General features: G+C 42.9%; 2 protein-coding genes across 2 annotated transcripts in view; one reads left to right on the forward strand and one right to left on the reverse strand.

Moving 5' to 3' along the window:
- The window catches only part of NKAIN3 (sodium/potassium transporting ATPase interacting 3), an 852,054-nt gene extending 848,720 nt beyond the window's left edge, over nucleotides 1–3,334 (reverse strand). The window contains exon 1 of the mRNA XM_049853728.1: nucleotides 3,033–3,334. Within this exon, the coding sequence (XP_049709685.1) occupies nucleotides 3,033–3,086 (54 nt within the window). The 5' untranslated portion in view covers nucleotides 3,087–3,334. The remainder of the gene's footprint in view (nucleotides 1–3,032) is intronic.
- The window catches only part of LOC126058683 (basic salivary proline-rich protein 4-like), a 34,458-nt gene continuing 13,448 nt past the window's right edge, over nucleotides 2,679–23,688 (forward strand). Inside the window, exon 1 of the mRNA XM_049853903.1 lies at nucleotides 2,679–3,292. Within this exon, the coding sequence (XP_049709860.1) occupies nucleotides 2,679–3,292 (614 nt within the window). The remainder of the gene's footprint in view (nucleotides 3,293–23,688) is intronic.

Raw genomic sequence — 23,688 nt, forward strand, 5'->3', positions numbered from 1 at the left:
CTAAGATCATTTAAAAGACAACAAAATGTGTTATAAGACAGCAAAAGGCAAAGTGTTATGAGATTAAATAAAAAGAAGTGATTTATTTTACCTGGAGCACCAGAGAAGACTTCACAGAGAAGACGGAATTTGAAAATCAGGTTTGAAGAATAATTGTATTTCTATCAATTAAGAAGATGGACGTGAAAAGTAGAGGCATGCCAGGCTGATGGCTGGAACCCCGAAAGCATTATCATCGTAAGTATTCATAATACCAGCTAAGAAAACCATAATTATATGATAAATCTTTCACATAAAAACTCTTACATGTTATTTCCAAGTAAAATAGAAACAACTGTCATTGTTGATTATGCAAACCAGTGTGCTTGTCCACAGTCTTGCATAATCAAGATGCAATGGGATGAATTTGCTTTTATACAGCATTTCTCGCCATGGTCTTGTGACTGCGACAAAATGTTTGGGTGGGCTATGCAAGTAAGGTGCTTGTGCCCCATCAAGGGAATTGAACAGTGTACTAATAATGCAAATAAAGTGCACGGAACCCTACGTGAGGGTAGGCCCATGCAAATAAGGCGTATGGAACCCTAATGAGGGGATTGGTCAGCTTTGCCATTCTGCTAGGCTTAAGAGATAGCCAATCCCAGACCATAGAGGGACCATCAAGAAAGTGGAGCCAAGAGTGGAGTGCATCCTTTGGGCCCAGGGTCCCCACAATGAGAAACTTCTAGACCCAGGAGACAGAGAGAGAGAGCTGTAATACTGGAGACAGCATGAGACAACAAGAAGCAGTAGCAGAGAAATGACCAAAAAAAAAAACAAACCAAACCCACTGCTGTCAAGTTGATTCTGACTCATAGCGACCCTATAGGACAGAACAGAACTGCCCCAGAGGGTTTCTAAGGAGTGCCTGGTGGATTCAAACTGCTGACCTTTTGGTTAGCAGCCATAGCTCTTAACAGTGACAGAGAAAGTGTCAGGGGAACCAGGAGACTGGCAGTAGATGGCGTGGTGGGCTTCCTGGACCACAGAGCAGGACAGTTACAGTGGGCCTGCAGACCCACCAAGCAAGAGAACTGAGAGCCTTCAGGCAGGAGGCTTCCTGGTTAAGTGGGGTGCCTCTGGGCACTTTTTGGTGGGGCTAAAGAGCTTTGTAACACTTGACAGAGCAGGGCGGAGGCCAGATTCAGGGGCCCAGGGGCCAAGGAGAGGCCTGCCCTTGGGCACAGCCAAAAAAACTGTCCTGACTGAAAAACTGTACCCTGAGTTGTTTCTGATCCTAAATTGTCACCTGTTACTCCCCTAATAAACCCCATAATTATGAGTATTATCTGTGAGTTCTGTGTGGCCACTGCAATGAATTATCAAACCCAGCAGAGAAATAGTCAGAGGAAGTCAGATGCCATTTTACACAAAAACAAAAACAAAACAACCCATTGCCTTCAAGTGGATTCTGACTCATATAAGATAGATTAGAACTGCCCCATTGGGTTTCCAGGGACCGGCTGGTGGATTCTAGCTGCTGACCTTTTGGTTAGCAGTGGAGCTCTTAACCACTGTGCTACATCATGTCCATTACTAGTGACTATAAAATCCTCCAGCCTTTTTTCGTTAGTAAAAGACAACATTTATATTCAAGTAGATTTTTTAAAATAATTTTTTTCAAGAAAACTCTAAGAAATATGTCCAATTAAAGTCCCCCCCCCACACAGGAAAAAAGGGACTGTCCAGTGGATCTAAAGAAAAATAGGCACTGATTTCAAACCTATGAATACATGAACTATGTGTAAAGAATCCAGAACACATCTAAAGTGAGGTTTTTACGGGACAGTGAAACATTGAGGCAAGAGAAAAGAAAAAACCTTTTAAAACATTCATGGAAACAAGAACTATTAAAGAAAGATCATTATTTTATCCTTCAGTTAATGAGTCTTACAAAGGTTGACATTACTCGGTAAAGTTTATTGAAAACCTTTTTCCTTCTCCTTGTCAGATCTGGTTAGATGTTTGTGACTTTTTTTTTTTTTTAAACAATACAACGTTTTGAGGAAAGCCTGGCAGAGCAACTACACAGTCTGTCTTACGTGTAACAACGGGGAGATGTCTATTAATCTCTCACACACAAAAGTCTACCACAAAAGGTCTGTGGCCTTGACCTCAAGTGAACCGGGGACAGACCACAGGGTCAGTCCAGATCCCAGTGGGACACATGTTAGGAGGGGCATTTGCTCCACTCTGAAAGGCCTTTTTCTCTCCACTCTGGTCTCTTAATAACTTCCCATTACATGCACTTCCCTGGCAAGCCACCGTGCCAGCGGGGCCGGTTCACTCTGTTCTCTCCTAATGACAGCTGTCAGTCTGTAGCTGCCTGAACAGGCAGCATTTCAACAAAATCTAAAGCGGAATTGGAAGAGCAGTGGCTGGAATCATTCTGTTCAAAAAAAAAAAAAAAAAAAAAAAAACACAGCCAGACCTACTTCCTGGAGTCCCACGCGCCCGAACCACTCACTACCTTTCAACCTGCTGAAGGTAAGAACCACCTTACTCTTAATTAAAAGAGTTGAGGCTGCTTCTGCCTTCTCAGAACCTGAGCATTCCCACGCACCTTCTAATTAAGCAACGTGGCTGGAATATACCCCAAAAAGAAAGCGCCCACAAGCCCTTGTGAAACTTCAGCAGGAATGCGGAGGTTGCTACAGCCAGGTGTCCAACCAAGGGGCGGAGAAACCATTCCTTCCCCAGCGCCCCCGGACCACACAGCGACTCCCGACAGGGGCGCGCTGCACCCCAGTGCTGTAGGGCAGAGAGAGAGACCGCGCCTCCCGCCGGGGCAACCGGGAGAGTACCCGCCGCGGAGCGGGGAGGATGAGCTGGGGCGGTGGGATGCTGGGGGCCGGAGTGAGCGGCCAGTTCAGCCGCCCGCCTCTTCCCGAGCCACAGGCTGCGCTTCCGCGGAGATAGCCCGGGAGGTCGGTCGCGGGGTGGGGGTCTCCTGGGAGAGGAGCTCCCGTGGCGGGGGCGCGCGGGGCACTCACCAGCTGCAGCGCGCAGAGGCAGATGAGCGAGCAGCGCCCAGTGCAGCAGCCCATGGTGCTGGCGGCGTCCGAGCGGCGCGCGCGATGGGAGACCGGCGTCCTTCCGCTGCGCCACCGCCTCCCTCGCGAGTCCGGAGCAGCCCCGCCGGCGCTCCCCGGCCGGCCCGGACCAGGCTCGGCGCCCCCGCGGCCGCGGCTCGCGGCTGGAGGGTCGGGGCTCGCGCGTCTCCTTTGTTAGTTCGCCGGCCGGGCGGGCTGAGGTCAGTGCGGCGCGCGCGACCCGAGCGACCGGCTGGCGGGGGTCCCTGGCTCCCACTGTGCAAGTCGGCTTCTTGGGGAGGGGGAGCGGGGCGGGCGGGGCGGGGCGCGGAAGGGAGGCTGCAGATGGTGAGTGGGTGAGTGTTTAAGGGAGGGGAGTGTGTGGGAGGTGGGCGTCTGGAAAGTGGAGTGGGCTGTCTGGGCTGGGGTGCGTGTGCGCGTGTGTGTGTGTGTGCGTGCGCGCGTGTGTGAATGTGTGTGTGTGGTGGGAGGGATGAATGAGAAGGAGTGCCTCGGGAGGATCGGCCTGTCTTGTTAGGAGTCTGAGGGGAGAGGGAGCGAGGGAGGGAATGAGAATGAATGTGAATGTGAGCTGGAGCTGCGGGTGGTGACGGAGACCCGCGGTGACGGGTGTAACTGAGGAGACCTCGCTGGGCTTTCTTGCCCGGGTTTCTGCTGGGGGCTGGTAGGGGGGAGCAGGGTCGAAGTTGAGCGGCTCCGGCGGTGGAGAGGGTGGGAGCTGGACGGCTGGGTGTCCGGGGAGGCCGGGCCAGAAGCGAGAAGCCGAGGGTGGGCGAGTGTGGCGGAGCGGCGGGCCGAGCTCCGGACCTGCGGGGCTGAGTGCGCGGCAGGCGGGGAAGCTCGGGGACCGAGGGCTCCGGGAGCGGGGGCGGCAGGCGCTGCGCGGACCAATCTGTCCCGCCGGGAGCTCAGCCCAGGGCCCTGCGGGTCTGGGTCGCTCCCGCCTGCAGCAGACGGTTTCACGGAGGGCGCTCCTCTGGAGTCGGGGAGGGAAAGTTAGGCGGAGTTGTGATGGGCTGAGGCGCTGCGGCGGCGAAGGAACGCGCTGGGCCCCGAGCGCAGGCACCAGCCCCGACGCTGCGGGGAGACCTAGCCAGGATTCTCAACTAAAAGGCTCCAGGACTCCTCTCCAGTCCCGAGAGAAACAAGGCCAGAAGCGAGAGCATGCGTGGCCCTTTCTAGGAATAAGTAATGTTTCTGGGATGATAATAAATATGATTCTTCCCAGAGAGGAAAAAAACTGTTTAAGGGCTTGGAAATGGGACCGGAGTCCCGATGGTGAAGGCCCAAGACTAACTCCCCATGGATCCCAAGGAGACTTTCTTGATTTCTCCCTCCTATTTTTTTTTTTATTAAAATAGAGGGGAGGAGTGCTGCAGAACATTGAATCTCATCAGGGCTCAAAGGCAGATTTCATGTGCACATTTGTTGTACTTGCTGGAACTGCGCAAGTAGCTCAAGACCACGCCAGAATGGCAGGGAAAAAGCCTCGCGGCCAATTGTTTGAGAAGAGGCTTTCTTGGGTACTTGGCCCTGAAACACTGTTTCTAATCCCTTGTTGCCCTCCTGGGTCCTTGGTAGGAGGCTGATAAGAAAAGGAAAACGATCTTGGCGTTTTTAAAACATTGGCTTCAGACGTTGAAACTCTGCCCAAGCCATTCGGCATTCTAGAGAGTTCTGTTTTTATTTCTTTTGCAATTAATTGGCTCTTTATTCTGAAATGTTCCTTCCCGGCCTGGGTTTATAACTTAGGACATTTCTAGCTCTCTGAAAAATCTCTACAGGATTTCTTTGAAATCCTGGTAGAGATACATGAATAAGCTCAGGATTTGGGTTCAAGAATATTCATTGTTTAGGTTCCAATTCTGCCCCTGATCTTGGAAGAGAAGGGAGAAATGGAGCCAGAAGCCTTTTTTATTTTTTAACTCAACCTGTCAAACATCCATGATCAAGGGTTGTGAGGTCTTGCCTCTCTTACATATACATATACCCATCACTATTTTTTTTTTATTAGGGAGTAAAAAATGGACCCAGATGAAAAAATAATTTAGCATATAGAAAGGACACTGCAAAAAGTCTCAGGCCAGGCCTCCTTCTGAAAGCTGTCAGAGAAGACAGCTGAAGAGTGAGAGGACATGAGTAACTCTTCCACCTATCACTTCCATAAGTTATTGTAGCCTTTTCATCTCCAGAGATGGCGATGAGTGATGACAACAATAATAAAGATATTGATAATTTGCTCTGATTTGTATGCTTATGCCAATATATTTTTCATGGTTTTCCTTATTTATTTAGGAAGTACCTAATTAGCAGCTGAAGTGCTCTGGGCCCTTGTCATGTGCCCAGCACTAGTCTGGGTGTCTTACATGTGTTCAGTCATTCAGTCCTCTCAACAACCCTACAAGGTGGGTGCTGTGAGCACCTGCAGAGTCCTTGGGTGGTGCAACAGTTAATCTGCTCAGTTGCTAACTGAAAGGTTTATGGTTCAAGTCCACCCAGAGGCACCTTGGAAGAAAGCCCTGATGATCTACTTCCAAAAAAAACAGCCTTTGAAAACCTTATAGAGCACAGTTCTATTGTGACACACAGAGAGCCACCGTAAGTCTGAATCAACGTGACAGCAGCTGATTTGTGAGCATCTTCACACTGAAAATATGTGGAAATGGAGGACAGGGAGTCCCATAACCACTAAGTGGAGGGACAGGAATGCAAAGCCAGGTAATCTGTCTCTCGAGCTCTACGCCACGCTGACACTTAGGAAACCAGTAACGGTTATCCACAGGGAAGTTATCTGCTGAGCCGGTTTCTAGAGCAGGTTCCCCGTGAGGTGTGACCAAGAGGCTCCTTCTGCCCCTCGCCTTCCCCACTGCCCATCTGCTATTAATCAGTTTGGAGTTTCTTCCTTGTATAATATATATTTGGTTATTGTGAAGAAAGCTGCTCTGAGCATTTGTGGACAGGTTATTTATTTTTTTTTTAATTTTATTGCACTTTAAGTGAAATTTTACAAATCAAGTCAGTCTCTCACACAAAAACTTATATACACCTGCCTACATACTCCTAATTGCTCTCCCCCTAATGAGACAGCCCGCTTTCTCCCTCCACTCTCTCTTTTCGTGTCCATTTTGCAAGCTTCTAACCCCCTCCACCCTCTCATCTCCCCTCCAGGCAGGAGATGCCAACATAGTCTCAAGTGTCCACCTGATCCAAGAAGCTCACTCCTCACCAGCATCCCCCTCCAACCCATTGTCCGGTCCAATCTCTGTCTGAAGAGTTGGCTTTGGGAATGGTTCCTGTCCTGGGCCAACAGAAGGTCTGGGGGCCATGACCACCGGGGTCCTTCTAGTCTCAGTCAGAACATTAAGTCTGGTCTTTTTACAAGAATTTGAGGTCTGCATCCCACTGCTCTCCTGCTCCCTCAGAGGTTCTCTGTTGTGTTCCCTGTCAGGGCAGTCATCAGTTGTAGCCGGGCACCATCTATTTCTTCTGGTCTCATGCTCATGTAGTCCCTGGTTTATGTGGCCCTTTCTGTTGCTTGAGCTCGTAATTACCTTGTGTCCTTGATGTTCTTCATTCTCCTTTGATCCAGGTGGATTGAGACCAATTGATGCATCTGAAATGGCCGCTTGCTAGCATTTAAGACCCTTGTATAATTTAAGACTGTTGAAACAGAATTTGGCTTTCAAAGGGTGGGAAGGAGAATAAGTAAAGATAACGCAAATCTAGTAATAAGCCTAGGGAATTAGACTTATCACTCTTCCCATTTCTGAATTTGAGCTGCATCCTGAGCTTCTATACCCTTCTTTCCTTCTTTGCTCCCTTCCTCCATCCCTCTCAGATATTTCTTGGTTGATTAATTTCTTAATTGTTTGTTATGTAACAAGTTGTGCTAGTTGCTAGGTTTGCAAAGGTAAATAATTACTAGCCCCTCCCCTCAAGGGTTTGGAGATGGGGGTGGGGAGAGAATAAGCGTGAAGTAGAACCTTCTCTGAAAGAGCTTGGTTCCAAAGGCTGTGATGAAGTTCTCTCTTCCCGTGCAGGTTAGGAAAAGAGATGACGAGAGAGCAGTGAATTATACAGGAGTGGAAACGGGAGTCTGCAGAGGAGTTTGGAGTGGAGGGCATGAAAGCCAAAGTAGAACAAACAGGTGTCTGGTTGGTTATGCCTCTTCCTGACTGTAGAATCTCGGACAGGTGAGTTCATTTCCCTGTGAGCCCTGTTATGAAAACTGGGCATGGTGATTTGACCTGCCTCCTAGGACTACACCTATACCATAAAGCCTTTGCATTTGCTATTTATCCACCATTTATGTAGAGCTGGCCCTCTTGTCTCTTGTAGGTCTCAGCCACATGCCACATCCCTAGAGGCCTTTTCTGGGCTCCCTATCTGAAGTAACACTACAGTGACTCTATTTTGGTTTTCTTTAAAACTTACATTTGTTCATTTTTTTTTATTGCTTGTCTCCCCTCACTCAAATACATGAGTTTCCCCAGTGCTTATAGCAGTAATAAAACTCAGTATTTGTTGAATGAAAAGAAATTTTAGTATAATTTTCACTTCATAAATAGTATTAAATATATACACACAAACATACCGAATGTAGTAAGTATTGAATATGGCACAGTGGTTAAGCATTTGGCTGCTAACCAAAAGGTCAGCAGTTCAAATCCTTGAGCCACTCCTTGAAAACCATATGGAGCAGTTCTACTCTGTCCTATAGGGTCACTATGAGTCAGAATCGACTCAACGGCAACGGGTTTGGTTTTGGTTTTACACCTTAATGGCATTCATATCCATGTACTGGCTTGTTTTGGCATTTTTCTTTTCTCTTCTTTTTTAGTTTTTTGGTAAAATTTCTTTTGAGAAACTAAGAAACTCCAGTCCTGTCTCCCTTAAGGTTGAGGAAGGAATGAATTGTCTGTTCCAAGAGGAAGATATCTGGGTGGAGCAGAGCACTCCTAGAGGCCAAACCTGGAAATGCAAGTAGTTCCTAGAATCCCACCCTTTCAGGCTTCCCAGCACTTTGGAATTGCAAGGATTTGGGACACCAGCTTGAAGGAGTAAAGTTCCTTCTTCATTATTGTACTTTTTTGTGAGTGTGTTTAATGTGGCTTTTTTGTTTGAGTGGAATGGTTTACAGCCTGGCCAAGCCCTCTTCTATACTCATCAGGAAAATTCCTCAGTATGCCACTGAATGTTTGCTTTCTCTGTGCTGTCCACTTTTTATAGCCCTGCTCCCTGGGGACGTCTTAGAACAAGCAAGCAAATTATAATCTAATACGCCTCAGTGGTGCAATAGTTAAGTGCTTGTGTGCTAACTGAAAAGTTGGCAGTTTGAACCCACCCAGCAGATCAGAGAGAGAAAGACCTGGTGATCTGCTTTTGTAAAGATTACAGCCAAGGAAACACTATGAGGCAGTTCTACTCTGTCACATGGTGTTGCTATGAGTCAAAATCAACTCCGTGGCACATAACAACACCACCTCCTGTGCCACTAGCTTAACTTTATGGTTGTCAAACGGACATCGGACATCGCAGTAATAGTATGCTTTCTCAGTTGTAACAAAGATAATGTTTACACTGGGGCAAAATTTGGAAACACCACATTGGCCCATGTTTTTATAGAGACCACCCTTCTAGTTAGAATCAGTTCATTTGTTATGGTCAGCAGTGGATGTCCAAGATGGTTTAAGGAGGAGGGGGTGACAGTTATATTTTCTGCATTTTCTTACTCCCTGAGTAATACTTCTTGCTGGTAAAACACTTTACATCTTAGCATTAAAGAAGAAAGAAAGAGGCTGTTTCATTGAAAGGTAAGGCAAGAAAGAAGTGGGGATGGATATGTGATGGGGGTAATTTTTAAGGACATTGGAAAGCCAGGGAGGTGGGAGAATTACCAAAAGAGGAATTGTAAAGAAAATTGCTTTGTTATATTTTGATTCAAGCAATGTTATTGATAGCTTATTTTTGAAATTTGAAAGGGACAGCTAAGCAACATCTCTTTCATGCCTCTTTGGGTTAAAACAAACCTCAATAAATATGAACTCCATCTCACTCTTCAGTGGTCTTATAATGTGGTTCTTGTTACTATCCTCATAATTACTATTCCAATGATATGCATTTTCTAATGACACACACTGAGCAACCCCAACTAACACGGACAATCAGATATTTCTCACCACCTAATTTACAGCTAAGCACTGACAACCACTGGAAATGTGTACGCAACAAACATTATTGCATGCATAGTACTATATGATGTTCAAGTCAAGCTTTGGAGTCCTCATATAGGTGACACAAGCCTTTCCTTACTACCATGAAAATGTTATTCTGTACCTGTGCTTTCTTCAGGATTCCAGAAGATCAAACTCATGCGCATAGAGTCTTCAATAGATCCCTAAAAAATGGCAGTAACAAAGGAAGAGAAAACACTACCAGAAAGTCTTAGTGATCCTGGTGCCACCCAACTCATTCATTCATTCATCCATTAGATTATGCTTAAGTGCTTCAAAGTAAAGAGAAGATTTTTTTTAAAATATACTTTATTTTTGGAGGCAGTTTTAAGTTACAGAAAAATTGTGCAGAAAGTACAGAGGGTTTCCTTCTAACCCCTTCCCCCTGTATTCAGTTTCTTCTGTTATCAACATATTACATTTGTTACGATTAATTAACCAATGGTGACACTTTATTATTAACTCAAGTTTACACTAGTGTTCTCTTTTTGTATTATACACTTCTAGAGCCCTGGTGTTGCAATGATAAAGCTTTCCGCTGTTAACTGAGAGGTTGGAGGTTCAAACCCACTCAGTGGCTCTGCAGGACAAAGACCTGGCTGTCTGCTCCTGTAAAGATCACAGCCTACAAACCCTCTGGGGCAGTTCCGCCCCATCACACGGGCTTGCTGTGAGTCAGAATCACTTCACTGGCACCCAACAGCAGCAACATGTGTCTTGACAGATGCGTAATGTCCTGTTTCCCCCATTACAATATCACTGCCCTTAAAATGCGCTGTGCTATTCTTCGCTCTTCCCTCCTTTTGTTCTGTTTTGTTTAAGCCCCAGGAGGCATTGCTGCACCACATGTGGAGAGAGTGTCTCTACAAGACAATGAGCCTTTGCAGCCAGAGCAGATTTCTTCTCAGTTGTCTGGTCCAAGAATCAGTGACATTGTATGATGGTATCTAGGAAGTTAATATGAAGGAAGCTGAGTATATGGGTTTCTCTGTTTTACTTTTGCAGCTTTTGTGTAAGTCTGAGATTATTTAAAAATACATAGTTAAAAAAGAAAGAATCATATAAAGAAGTTAAACATGCACAGCGGCAAATGCAGTACTGAACAGGTGGCCTGCAGAAACATGAAACCTAATTCCAAGGTCATTAACTCAGCCCAAGAGCATGTCAGCTGTTTTTCAGAAATGTGTGAGTGATGGATTTTTATATGTCCATGATGTTTTGAAATACAAGTAAAATTAGAAATAATTGTACCAATATGTGTAAGTATATAATTTGCTTTATTTTTAAAATCAGTGAAGCAAGATTACAACTCAAAATCAACATGATAGACCTGTCTATATGCGCCTACAACAGACATACCTTAGACTTAGAGACAAAAACAAACTAAAACTCAAAGGATGGAAAAAAATATATCAAGCAAACAACAATCAAAAAAGAGCAGGAGTGGCAATATTAATTTCTGACAAAATAGACTTTCAAGTTAAATCCATCAGAAAGGATAAGAAAGGACACTATATAATCATTAAAGGGACAATACACCAAGACGATACAACGATATTAAATATTTATGCACCCAATGACAGGGCTGCGAGATACATAACACAAACTCTATCAGCATTGAAAAGTGAGATAGCTACACAATAATAGTAGGAAACTTCAACACACCACTTTTGGTGAAGGACAGGACATCCAGAAAGAAGCTCAATAAAGACATGGAAGACCTAAATGCCACAATCAAACAACTTGACCTTGTAGACATATACAGAACACTGCACGCAACAGCAACCAAGTATACTTTCTTTTCTAGTGCACATGGAACATTCTCTAGAATAGACCACGTATTAGGTCATAAAGCAAGCCTTAGCAGAATCCAAAACACTGAAATATTACAAAGCATCTTCTCTGACCATAAGGCCATGAAAGTGGAAATCAATAACAGGAAAAGCAGAGAAAAGAAATCAAACACTTGGAAACTGAACAATTTCCTGCTCAAAAAAGCCTGGATCATAGAAGACATTAAGGATGAAATAAAGAAATTCAGAGAATCCAATGAGAAAGAAAACACTTCCTATCAGAACCTTTGGGACACAGGAAAAGTGGTGCTCAGAGGCCAACTTATATCAATAAATTCACACATCCAAAAAGAAGAAAGGGACAAAATCAAAGAATTATCCCTACAACTTGAACAAATGGAAAGAGAGCAACAAAAGAAACCCACAGGCACCAGAAGAAAACAAATCATAAAAATTAGAGCTGAACTAAATGAAATAGAAAACAGAAAAACAATTGAAAGAATTAACAAAACCAAAAGCTGATTTTTTTGAAAAAGTCAACAAAATTGATAAACCACTGGCCAAACTGACAATAGAAAAACAGGAGAGGAAGCAAATAACCCAGATAAGAAATGAGATGGGCGATATTACAACAGACCCAACTGAAATTAAAAGAATCACATCAGATTACTATGAAAAAGTAGTCAAACAAATATAAAAACCTAGAAGAAATGGATGAATTCCTAGAAACACACCTACCTAAACTAACACAAACAGAGGTAGAACAACTAAATAGACCCATAACAAAAGAAGAGATTGAAAAGGTAATCAAAAAACTCTCCCCCCCCCCCCAAAAAAAAGCCCTGGTCCAGATGGCTTCACTGCAGAGTTCTACCAAACTTTCAGAGAAGAGTTAACACCACTACTACTAAAGGTATTTCAGAGCATAGAAAAGGATGGAATACTACCCAACTCATTCTATGAAGCCACCATATCCCTGATACCAAAACCAGGTAAAGACACCACAAGAAAATTATAGACCTATATCCCTCATGAATGTAGATGCGAAAATCCTCAACAAAATTCTAGCTAATAGAATTCAACAACATATCAAAAAAATAATTCACCATGACCAAGTGGGATTCATACCAGGTATGCAGGGATGGTTCAACATTACCCAACAAAAACCCATCAGAAAAACAATTAATGTAATCAACCACATATATAAAACAAAAGACAAGAGTCACATGATTTTATCAATTGATGCAGAAAAGGCATTTGACAAAGTTCAACACTCATTCATGATAAAAACTCTCAGCAAAATAGGAATAGAAGGAAAATTCCTCAACATAATAAAGGGCCTTTATACAAAGCCAACAGCAAACATCACCCTAAATGGAGAGAGCCCGAAAATATTCCTATTGAGGTGGGGAACCAGACAAGAATGCCCTTTAAAAAAAAAAAAATGCCCTTTAGCACCACTCTTATTCAACATTGTGCTGGAAGTCCTAGCCAGAGCAATTAGGCTAGATAAAGAAATAAAGGGCATCCAGATTGGCAAGGAAGAAGTCAAAGTATCTCTATTTGCAGATGACATGATCTTATACACAGAAAACCCTAAGGAATCCTCCAGAAAACTACTGAAACTAATAGAATAGTTCAGCAGAGTATCAGGATACAAGATAAACAAACAAAAATCAGTTGGATCCCTCTACACCAACAAAAAGAACATTGAAGAGGAAATCACCAAATCAATGCCATTTACAATAGCCCCCAAGGAGATAAAATACTTAGGAATAAATCGTACCAGAGATGCAAAAGACTTATACAAAGAAAACTACAATACGCTTCTGCAAGAAACCAAAAGACTTACATAAGTGGAAGAACATACCTTGCTCATGGATACGAAGACCTAACATTATAAAAATGTCTCTTCTACCAAAAGCGATCTATAGATTTCATGCAATTCCGATCTAAATCCCAACGACATTCTTTAATGAGATGGAGAAACAAATCACCAACTTCATATGGAAGGGAAAGAGGCCTCGGATAAAAAAGGCATTACTGAGAAAGAAGAACAAAGTGAGAGGCCTTACTTTACCTGATTTTAAAGCCTATTATACCGCCACAGTAGTCAAAACAGCCTGGTACTGGTACAACAACAGATACATGGACCAATGGAACAGAATTGAGAATCCAGAGACAAATCCAACCACATTTGATTAGTTGATATTTGACAAAGGCCCAAAAGAAGTTAAATCGGGAAAAGACAGTCTTCTTAACAAATGGTGCTGGCATAACTGGATATCCATCTGCAAAAAAATGAAATGAGACCTATACCTCACTCCATGCACAAAAACTAACTCAATATGGATCAAAGACCTAAATATAAAATCTAAAAGATAAAGATCATGGAAGAAAAAATAGGGACAATGTGAGGAGCCCTAATACATGGCATAAACAGTATACAAAACATTATAAAGAATGTAGAAGAAAAACTAGATAACTGGGAGCTCCTAAAAAGCAAACACCTATGCTCATCCAAAGACTTCACCAAAAGAATAAAAAGACTACCTACAGACTGGGAAAAAGTTTTTAGCTATGACATTTCTGATCAGCACCTGATCTCTAAAATCTACATGATACTGCAAAAACTCAACTGCAAAAAGACAAATAACCCCATTAAAAAATGGGCAAAAGATATGAATAGTCACTTCACTAAAGAAGACATTCAGGTAGCTATTAGATATATGAGGAAATGTTCACAATTATTAGCCATTAAAGAAATGTAGATCAAAACTACAATGAGATTTCATCTCACTCCAACAAGGCTGGCATTAATCCAAAAAACACAAAATCATAAATGTTGGAAAGGCTGTGGAGAGATTAAAACACTTCTACAGTGCTGGTGGGAATGTCAAATGGTACAGCCACTTTGGAAATTGATTTGGCGCTTCCTTAAAAAGCTAGAAATAGAACTACCATATGATCCAGCAATCCCACTCCTTGGAATATATCCTAGAGAAATAAGAGCATTTACACGAACAGATATATGCACACCCATGTTTATTGCAGCTCTGTTTACAATAGCAAAAACATGGAAGCAACCAAGGTGCCCATTAATGGATGAATGGATAAATAAATTATGGTATATTCACAGGATGGAATACTATGCGTTGGTAAAGAACAGTGAGGAATCTGTGAAACATTTCATAACATGGAGGAACCTGGAAGGCATTATGCTGAGTGAAATTAGTCAGTTGCAAAAGGACAAATATTTCATAAGACCACTATTACAAGAATTTGAGAAATAGTTTAAACTGAGAAGAAAACATTCTTTTATGGTTATGAGAGGAGGGAGGGAGGGTGGAAGAGGGGCATTCACTAATTGGATAACAGATAAGAACTACTTTAGGTGAAGGGAAAGACAGCACACACTACAGGGGAGGTCAGCACAATTTGACTAAACCAAAAGCAAAGAAGTTTCCTGAATAAACTGAATGCTTTGAAGGCCAGTGTAGAAGGGACAGGGGTTTGGGGACCATGGTTTCAGGGGACATCTAAGTCAATTGGCATAATAAAATCTAGTAAGAAAACATTCTGCACCCCACTTTGAAGAGTGGCGTCTGGGGTCTTAAACGCTAGCAAGCAGCCATCTGAGATGCATCAATTGGTCTCAACCCACCTGGATCAAAGGAGAATGAAGAACACCAAGGACACAAGGTAATTACGAGCCCAAGAGACAGAAAGAGCCACATGGACCAGAGACTACATCATCCTGAGGCCCTAAGAACTAGATGGTGCCTGGCTACAACTGATGACTGCCCTGACAGGAAACACAACAGAGAGCCCCTGAGGGAGCAAGAGAGCAGTGGGATGCAGACCCCAAATTCTCATAAGACCAGACTTAAGTGTCTGATTGAAACTAGAGGGACCCCGGTGGTCATGGCCCCCAGACCTTCTGTTGGCCCAGGACAGGAACCATTCCCAAAGCCAACTCTTCAGACAGGGATTGGACTGGACAATGGGTTGGAGAGGGATGCTGGAGAGGAGTGAGCTTCTTGGATCAGGTGGCCACTTGAGTCCGTGTTGGCATCTCCTGCCTGGAGGGGAGATGAGAGGGTGGAGGGGGTTAGAGGCTGGCGAAATGGACACGAAAAGAGTGGAGGGAGGGAGCGGGCTGTCTCATTAGGGGGAGAGTAATTGGGAATGTGTAGCAAGGTGTATATGGGTTTTTGTGTGAGATACTGACTTGATTCGTAAACTTTCACTTAAAGCACAATAAAAATTATTAAAAAATGAACATGCTGTTGGCTTTCCCATCCATTTTTAGTCAGGAAATCCAGAGAATCTTTAAACAACCGTTACAGACAGTACAATCATATGATTTCCCTCTACAGTCTTAAATGGGATAATATGAAAGTGAAATAGGTAACAAGACACTGAGTAAAAAAAAAAAAAAAAAAAAAAAACCATTGCCTTGGAGTCGATTCTGACTCACAGTGACCTAACAGGACGGAGTAGAACTGCCCTATAAAGTTTCCGTGGAACGCCTGGTAGATTCAAACTGTTGACCTTTTGGTTAGCAGCTGGATGCTTAATCACTGTACCACCAGGGCTCCAGACAAAGAGTAGTCATTTGTGTAACAAACAAAACAAACAACAACAACAACAAAAAACACTGTGGTATTATGAAACAGTTTTGAAAATTCAAAGCGGCATCCAAGTCCAGATGCGATAGTTTTCCTTTGCATTTACGAGATCGCAAATATTCCCTCAGAGAGGCTGGGGTCTCGCTTGGAAGAGAAATGGCTCACCACGGGGGAATGCGTTTTACTGGACAGCGTCTTCTTTGGGTTTACCAGTTGCCATCGAGTCGATTTCAACTCATGGAAACCCTGTGTGTGTCAGAGTAGACCTGTGTTCCATACGGTTTTTAATGGCTGCCTTTTCTGCTGAGGTGCCTCTGGGTGGACTCGAACTTCCAACCTTCCAGGTAGCAGCTGAGTACATTAACTGTTTGCCCCACCCAAGGACATCTTTGAGTTACCTAATACATTTTCCTTAGTGTGCATATACTCCACAGTGCTGAGGAACTGATGGATTTTGAAAATAATTGTAAATATGGTTCAGTTTTTAATCTAAGTCATAAAAAAAGTCATAGCTTAAAATAATTAACTAAAATAAAAAGTGAAAGGCACAGAAATCCAATTTTTTAAATTATAAACCTTGTACACAAGTGTGTTGGCTGAATCATTGGTGCTGGACAGGGTAGGAAACAGACAGAAGTAATGTTCACAAGCAGCACACCAGACTACAAAGAGCATTGTTAAAATAACATCCATAAGGCTTTGTAGCAGATGCCCAGGATGTATCCTCCGTCCTTACCATTTCATTGCACACAGTAGAAGATCCACCTGGCAGCATCTGTATTTCACATGCAGGGCAGGCTGAACTCTTAGAGAATTAACACCTCTTAGGAGCAACTCTCAAACAATGATCGATAGAAGTTAATATAGCGATACCTCACCTCCCTTGTCCCTTGAAGAAGGTAACTCTAAAGGTATGTTGTTGTATACCACTGAGTTCATTCCAACTCATAGCAACCCTATATGACAGAGTAGTACTGTCCCAAAGCGTTTCCTAGGCTGTAATCTTTGCTGGAGCAGATCACCAGGCCTTTTCTCCCAAGGAGCAGCTTGTAGGTTTGAACTGCCAACCTTCTCAGTTAGCAGCCAAGTGTTTAACCATTGGGCCACCAGGGCTACTTCTAAAGGGAATATTCTATACCATTTCCAGAGTTCCCCATGTGGCTTAAGATTTGGTTCTCCATAGTAGTAATGTATATGATAATCCATTCTTTGTTGGCTCTTTTCTTACTAATTCTAGTTCTTCATTCCTCAACTGAGGTTTTTAGGGGTCATCTCCCAAATAAAGTATGTGTATTAAAATCTTAGCCTCAGTGTCTGCTTCCATAAAACTCAAACTAAGAAAGACAAAGTTATTCTCACCTCATCTGTCCATCCATTCTTGGTACAAAGATCTTGAATAAAATAATCAGTAAGATTCTAACCCATTTTTTATATATGATATCAACTTGAAATATTCTTAAATCTAGAGTTTATAAAGATAGCAAAAAGATAAGCTGGTCGTGACTGAACCCACAATATGGGATCAGAATTGCCCACAATTTATGGTGCAGTGATTAAGAGTTTGACTGCCAACCAAAAGGTCAGCAGTTCGAATCCACCAGCTGCTCCTTGGAAAACCTATGTGGCAGCTCTATTCTGTCCTATAGGATCGCTATGAATCAGAATTGACTCAGTGACAATGCCTTTTTTTTTTAAACCCAAGCATCACAATATACTACATACTGGAGATTTTACACAGTGGGAGTGCTGTTATGACTTTCCCATTTCCTCTTCCCTCAGGATTAGGAAACACTCTTAGGAAGAGATGACTAGAAGAACTGAGTCCTTCTGTGTTAGTCCAGTCCATATTTCTCCTCTGATGTTGGTGGGTTCTGCCAAGTCTGTTTCTATGTCCTGCATCATTATTTTCCCGTAATGATCTCCAATGAAAAAAGCTCACTAGACCGTCTACAGAAATGGGCAAACGGTAACATCCTACATGCCAAACACATAGGAAAAACAAGGCAAACAAAAAAACCTTACAGACATACAAGATAGTGATTATGCTATTCATAGTTAATCACTTATCCTATTGCTACAGACTGTATGCAGAACATACTATTTTACCTTTAAATTACGTTTTCTGATGACTAGAGCGAATAAGCTCATCATAAAAGATTGATAATCTTGCCCATTTTAATACTGTGTTACAGCAATAAATTCAAGTTGAAAGTAAAAATCAGGCAAAATTCACCAGCTGGCGTCTTGCATGGGCTGGTGTGGTGGCACTGCCCATGTTAGATTGGAAAGGGACAGGTCTGCCTCCCAAATTCCCTACCGTGGATGGGCTCATTTTCAACTTTCAATTGAGAATTTCCTGGACTCTAACTGAGATCATATTCCCTGCCATGTGGTTTGGGAGATGGCTGACAACAGACTTTACAGATGATCCATTCCATGGGCTTGAGTATTATTAGGCTTTGTGCTGTTGAGTAGGAGACTAGTATATATAATAGTTGCCAAGAATGGCTGATTGAACAGCCACATCATCTTAAGGGCTTTTTGAAAATACAGATTTCTAGGCCTCACTCTGCCTGAAGATAAAATAACCAGGGTAGAAAGATTTACTAGCTTTGGCTTCAGAAGTGCTAAGTAACAAGCACTGTCATAAAATCTCAGTGGCTTACGAATGCTTTTCTCTTGCTCACAGGTTTGCAAGTTTGCTGTGGCTCAGCAGGACTTGGACAGGCAGGACTTGGGTTTAGGTCTGCTCCATGTATCTCTCATTCTAGAACACAGACTAGAGGAATAGCAACCCCCTAGGGCTGGCTCTGTTCATGGTGGATAACAGGCGCCTAAGATGAATGACAACCTCTAATGACTGTTAACACCCCTGTTTGGAATGGACCCTCTCTCACTTCTGCCCATATGCCATTGTCAAAAGCAAGTCACATGGGCAAGACCAAGGTCAGTGAGGTCAGGAAGTATACTCTGCACCACAAGGGAAGGAGGGGGAGTGGTAAATTGGGGGTTGGCATTGAGGAGCCAGGTGTAACAACATCTGATATCACTCCAGTCTTCCAGTAGTTTAACAAATATTTATCAAATCACAAATATGCACTGTCCAAAATTAGATAGTAAAAGTTAGTACAAGTCATGTAATTCAATAATAGAGGATATTTCAGATTGGGAAGGAATCAAGAGAAGGAGAGCCAAATCTAAACTGGGGGTTGGGATGAGCACATCAGGGAAGCCTTCCCAGAGTGGGTGATACGGGAGTTCAGCTGCCAAGGATGGGTGAAAATTTGCTCAGGACATAAGTGCATGAAGGGGAAAGGGTCCTCTAGGCAGAGGAAGTTACAGGACAGGGAGTTTAGAAGACCAAAATATGTTTGGCAGAGAGAACCATGTGTTTTTCAAATTCTGCTTCTTTTCCTCTTGGGCCCAGAGGTAGCCCACATTTTCCAGTCTCCCTTGCAGTTGGGTGTGGCCGTGTGGCTGAGTACTGGCCAAAGAATAAGGCCAGAAATAATGTATGTCTCTTCCAGGTTTGGCCCGTTAAAGCCTTCCCACATGCAAACCTCCTTTCTCTTACCCTCACCACTTTGATTGGCTGAATGGGAGGGAGGTTGAGCCAAAAAATGGAAGGACCTGGGTGCCTAGATGATCATGTAGAAAGTCTTCCCCATCCACTAGCAATGCTTGTGAATGAGAGAGAAACTTTAATGATGTTAAGCCGTTAAGATTTGAAGCTTGTTTGTTATAACAGCAAATGTTACTTGCCTTAACAAATACGGTACGTGCATGTTTTGCTGATGGTAAGTGATTGTTATGAAGCGGAAAAAGAGATATCATTGACTAGCTGTGTTAGCTGCTTATTGTAGATACCTGTGTGGTAATTTTGAGAACCAAGTGAATTAAAAGATGTAATAGCACCATAGAACTATAAATCAGTACAAAGTATCAACACAATTTTATAATCATCCCAGTTCAAAGGCTTTTCAGACTGTAGAGAGTGTTGGCCAAGCACAATCACTCATATATGTATTTGTGGCACAAGAGCCATAACAATGTTGCTCCTCTGGCAGCGATTTTATTTCTAATGTGTTTTAATGGTTCATGTTTAACTGCAGCTGAGGTGAGCTTCTCCCTCCATCTTTCAACCTTGGATGTGTCTATTAGCCCTTTCAGGATCAGTAGACTATACCATTGCCCACCCATTTTTTCTGGCTCTCACCTTTTTGACGAAGCTGCTTTCCTAATGACAGTACATGCTGCCACAAGGCAGAGTACTTCATGATAGTTTGAAACAGAAAAGAAATGGACGTGTGCCACAAATTACTGTTTCTACAGAGTATTGTATGAGGTGTGTGCATTTTTGGTAGAAAAAAGAGAAAATGTTTCTATGGCAACACACATGTCTCAATGGACTTCGGTGAAACTCTGTTTTTCAGGGTTTGAATTAGTCCCATGAATACATTGTCCCACTGGACTCTGAGGGTAGGCTTGTGAAAAAGGGGGCAATAAAAAAAAAAATCCATACTATCTACCAAAAATTCAGACATATTCAATGATTCGTCATGCTTCCATCAATGAAAACACATACTATCAACAAAAAATTCAAAGCAGAAAATAATAGGGTCTTGAAAGGGTTATCCAAGGAGCTTTAAAGGAGAAACCCCAGCCCATTAGTCACTTTGCCAACACACAACTCTGGAATTAAATGGTGAAGCAGTAAATCCTGAGTTGAAGCCATAGCAAGTATCACAAGGTGCATGTTTCTGCACAAAGGCTACCATTTCAAAGTAAGACACCATCTGGAAGGTATTCTTCCTGCCAAACCAGGTGGAGATATAATGGCTCCCCTTCCTCATACACAGAAGAGCTGACCTCCACCACACAGAGAGATAGGAGTTATAAGGGACTGGTGAGAGGCAGGCATGGGAAAGCCCTTTTCAGAAGCAACTTTTTCTGAATATAAAAGATGATGACGGAGGCGGGGCCAAGACGGCAGACTAGGGAGATGCTACCTCAGATCCCTCTTGCAACAAAGACTCGGAAAAACAAGGGAATTGATCAAGTACATAACAATCTACAACCCTGAAAAACAAACACAGATTTAGAGACGGAAAACGAACAAATACAGGGAAGCAGCAATTGTTTTCAGAGCCTGGAGCCAGCATCCCAGTCAGGTAACCTTTGGCGCCCGATTTAGGGCAGGGCCCAGGGGAGCTGACGGCGCAAACAAGGGGCCCAGCCCAACCCCCCTGAACTCACCCCGTGAGGGGGTCCAGCTGGTTCTCACAGGCGGCGAGATGACGCAGCCGGTGGGAGAAGTCCCTGGGAGGCAGTGACTGGTCTTGGAGCTGGGAGAGCAGCATCCCAGCCGGGGAACCGTCCCGCCGGGATTTTGACTGGGCGCTGGCACAGCACAAGCACGGAGAGCTGCTCCACTCGCCTGAACTAACCCCGGGAGGGGGCCCAGCCCATCCGCGGGGGCGGCGCGGCGACGGCTGGTGGGACGAGAAGTCCCCGGGAGGCAGCGACTGATTTTGGAGCCGTGAGTAAAGCGTCCCAGCAGGGGAACCTTTACACTAGGATTTAGACTGGCAACGGGTGGCTTCAGAGGGCCAGACCCCCGGGGGCAATCTCCACACAGCCAGCACACATAGGCGACAAGCCCCGCGGGAATCTCAGATATAATAGTCATTCCAAGCAAGACAAGCAACTCTGGCTATATTCTGACTTTTTACTCTCCTATCTCTCTGATCCCTCCCCCACCCTTCCCAGGTGGCTTCATTAGCATTGGAATTGCCTGAGCCAGAGGGAGAACGGCTCCGGCTCCGGCTCCACGGCTGCTTTGCTTTTCCCCCTTTTTTTTTTTCTTTTGGTCTTTTTCCTAACCCACTCTTTCGGCCTGAGAGAAGGAACAACAACAAAAAAAAAACCCAGGGACCAAAAATCCACCCCTAATTGGACTAAAAACACAGAACCAGCTACAGCCAAGCATATATAATCCAAATCTCAGACTTTCATCCTTACAGGGAACAAGGTGGCGGTTATAACCCAAAGGCAATTCTGATAGGGATCTGACTGCATTTTTTTTTTTAGCGGATTTTCTGGAAAAACTAGTTTCCCAGTGATGGCTCAGAGACAGCAGTCCATATCAAACCACATAAAGAAGCAGACCATGACAGCTTCTACAACCCCCCAAACAAAAGAATCAAAATCTTTCCCAAATGAAGATACAATCCTAGAATTATCAGATACAGAATATAAAAAACTAATTTACAGAATGCTTCAAGACATCACAAACGAAATAAGGCAAACTGCAGAAAAAGCCAAGGAACATACTGATAAAACAGTTGAAGAACTCAAAAAGATTATTCAAGAACATAGTGGAAAAATTAATAAGTTGCAAGAATCCATAGAGAGATAGCATGTAGAAATCCAAAAGATTAACAATAAAATTACAGAATTAGACAATGCAATAGGAAGTCAGAGGAGCAGACTCGAGCAATTAGAATGCAGACTGGGACATCTGAAGGACCAGGGAATTAACACCAACATAGCTGAAAAAAAATCAGATAAAAGAATTAAAAAAAATGAAGAAACCCTAAGAATCATGTGGGACTCTATCAAGAAGGATAACTTGCGTGTGATTGGAGTCCCAGAACAGGGAGGGAGGACAGAAAACACAGAGAAAATAGTTGAAGAACTCCTGACAGAAAACTTCCCTGACATCATGAAAGACGAAAGGATATCTGTACAAGATGCTTATCGAACCCTATTTAAGATTGATCCAAAAAGAAAAACACGCCAAAAGTCGCCAAAACCAAAGATAAAGAGAAAATTTTAAAAGCAGCCAGGGAGAAAAGAAAGGTTTCCTTCAAGGGAGAATCAATAAGAATAAGTTCAGACTACTCAGCAGAAACCATGCAGGCAAGAAGGGAATGGGACGACATATACAGAGCACTGAAGGAGAAAAACTGCCAGCCAAGGATCATATATCCAGCAAAACTTTCTCTGAAATATGAAGGCGAAATTAAGATATTTACAGATAAACACAAGTTTAGAGAATTTGCAAAAACCAAACCAAAGCTACAAGAAATACTAAAGGATATTGTTTGGTCAGAAAACCAATAACATCAGATACCAGCACAACACAAGGCCACAAAACAGAACGTCCTGATATCAACTCAAATAGGGAAATCACAAAAACAAATTAAGATTAATTAAAAAAACAAAAATACTCATAACAGGGAATCACGGAAGTCAATATGTAAAAAATCACGATAATCAAAAAGAGGGACTAAACACAGGAGGCATAGAACTGCCATATGGAGAGTGATATAAGGCGATATAGAACGATACAAATTAGGTTTTTACTTAGAAAAATAGGGGTAAATAATAAGGTAACCACAAAGAGGTATAACAAATCCATAACTCAAGACAAAAGCCAAGAAAAACGTAATGACTCAACAAACATAAAGTCAAACACTACGAAAATGAGGATCTCACAATTTAATAAGAAAAACGTCTCAACACAAAAAAGTATGTGGAAAAATGAAATTGTCAACAACACACATGAAAAGGCATCAAAATGACAGCACTAAAAACTTATTTATCTATAATTACACTGAATGTAAATGGACTAAATGCACCAATTAAGAGACAGAGAGTCTCGGATTGGATAAAGAAACACGATCCGTCTATATGCTGCCTACAAGAGACACACCTTAGACTTAGAGACACAAACAAACTAAAACTCAAAGGATGGAAAAAATATATCAAGCAAACAATAAGCAAAAAAGAAGAGGAGTAGCAATATTAATTTCTGACAAAATAGACTTTAGACTTAAATCCACCACAAAGGATAAAGAAGGACACTATATAATGATAAAAGGGACAATTGATCAGGAAGACATAACCATATTAAATATTTATGCACCCAGTGACA

Source organism: Elephas maximus, chromosome 15 (assembly GCF_024166365.1).
Source record: "Elephas maximus indicus isolate mEleMax1 chromosome 15, mEleMax1 primary haplotype, whole genome shotgun sequence".
NCBI classification, from domain to species: Eukaryota; Metazoa; Chordata; class Mammalia; order Proboscidea; family Elephantidae; genus Elephas; species Elephas maximus.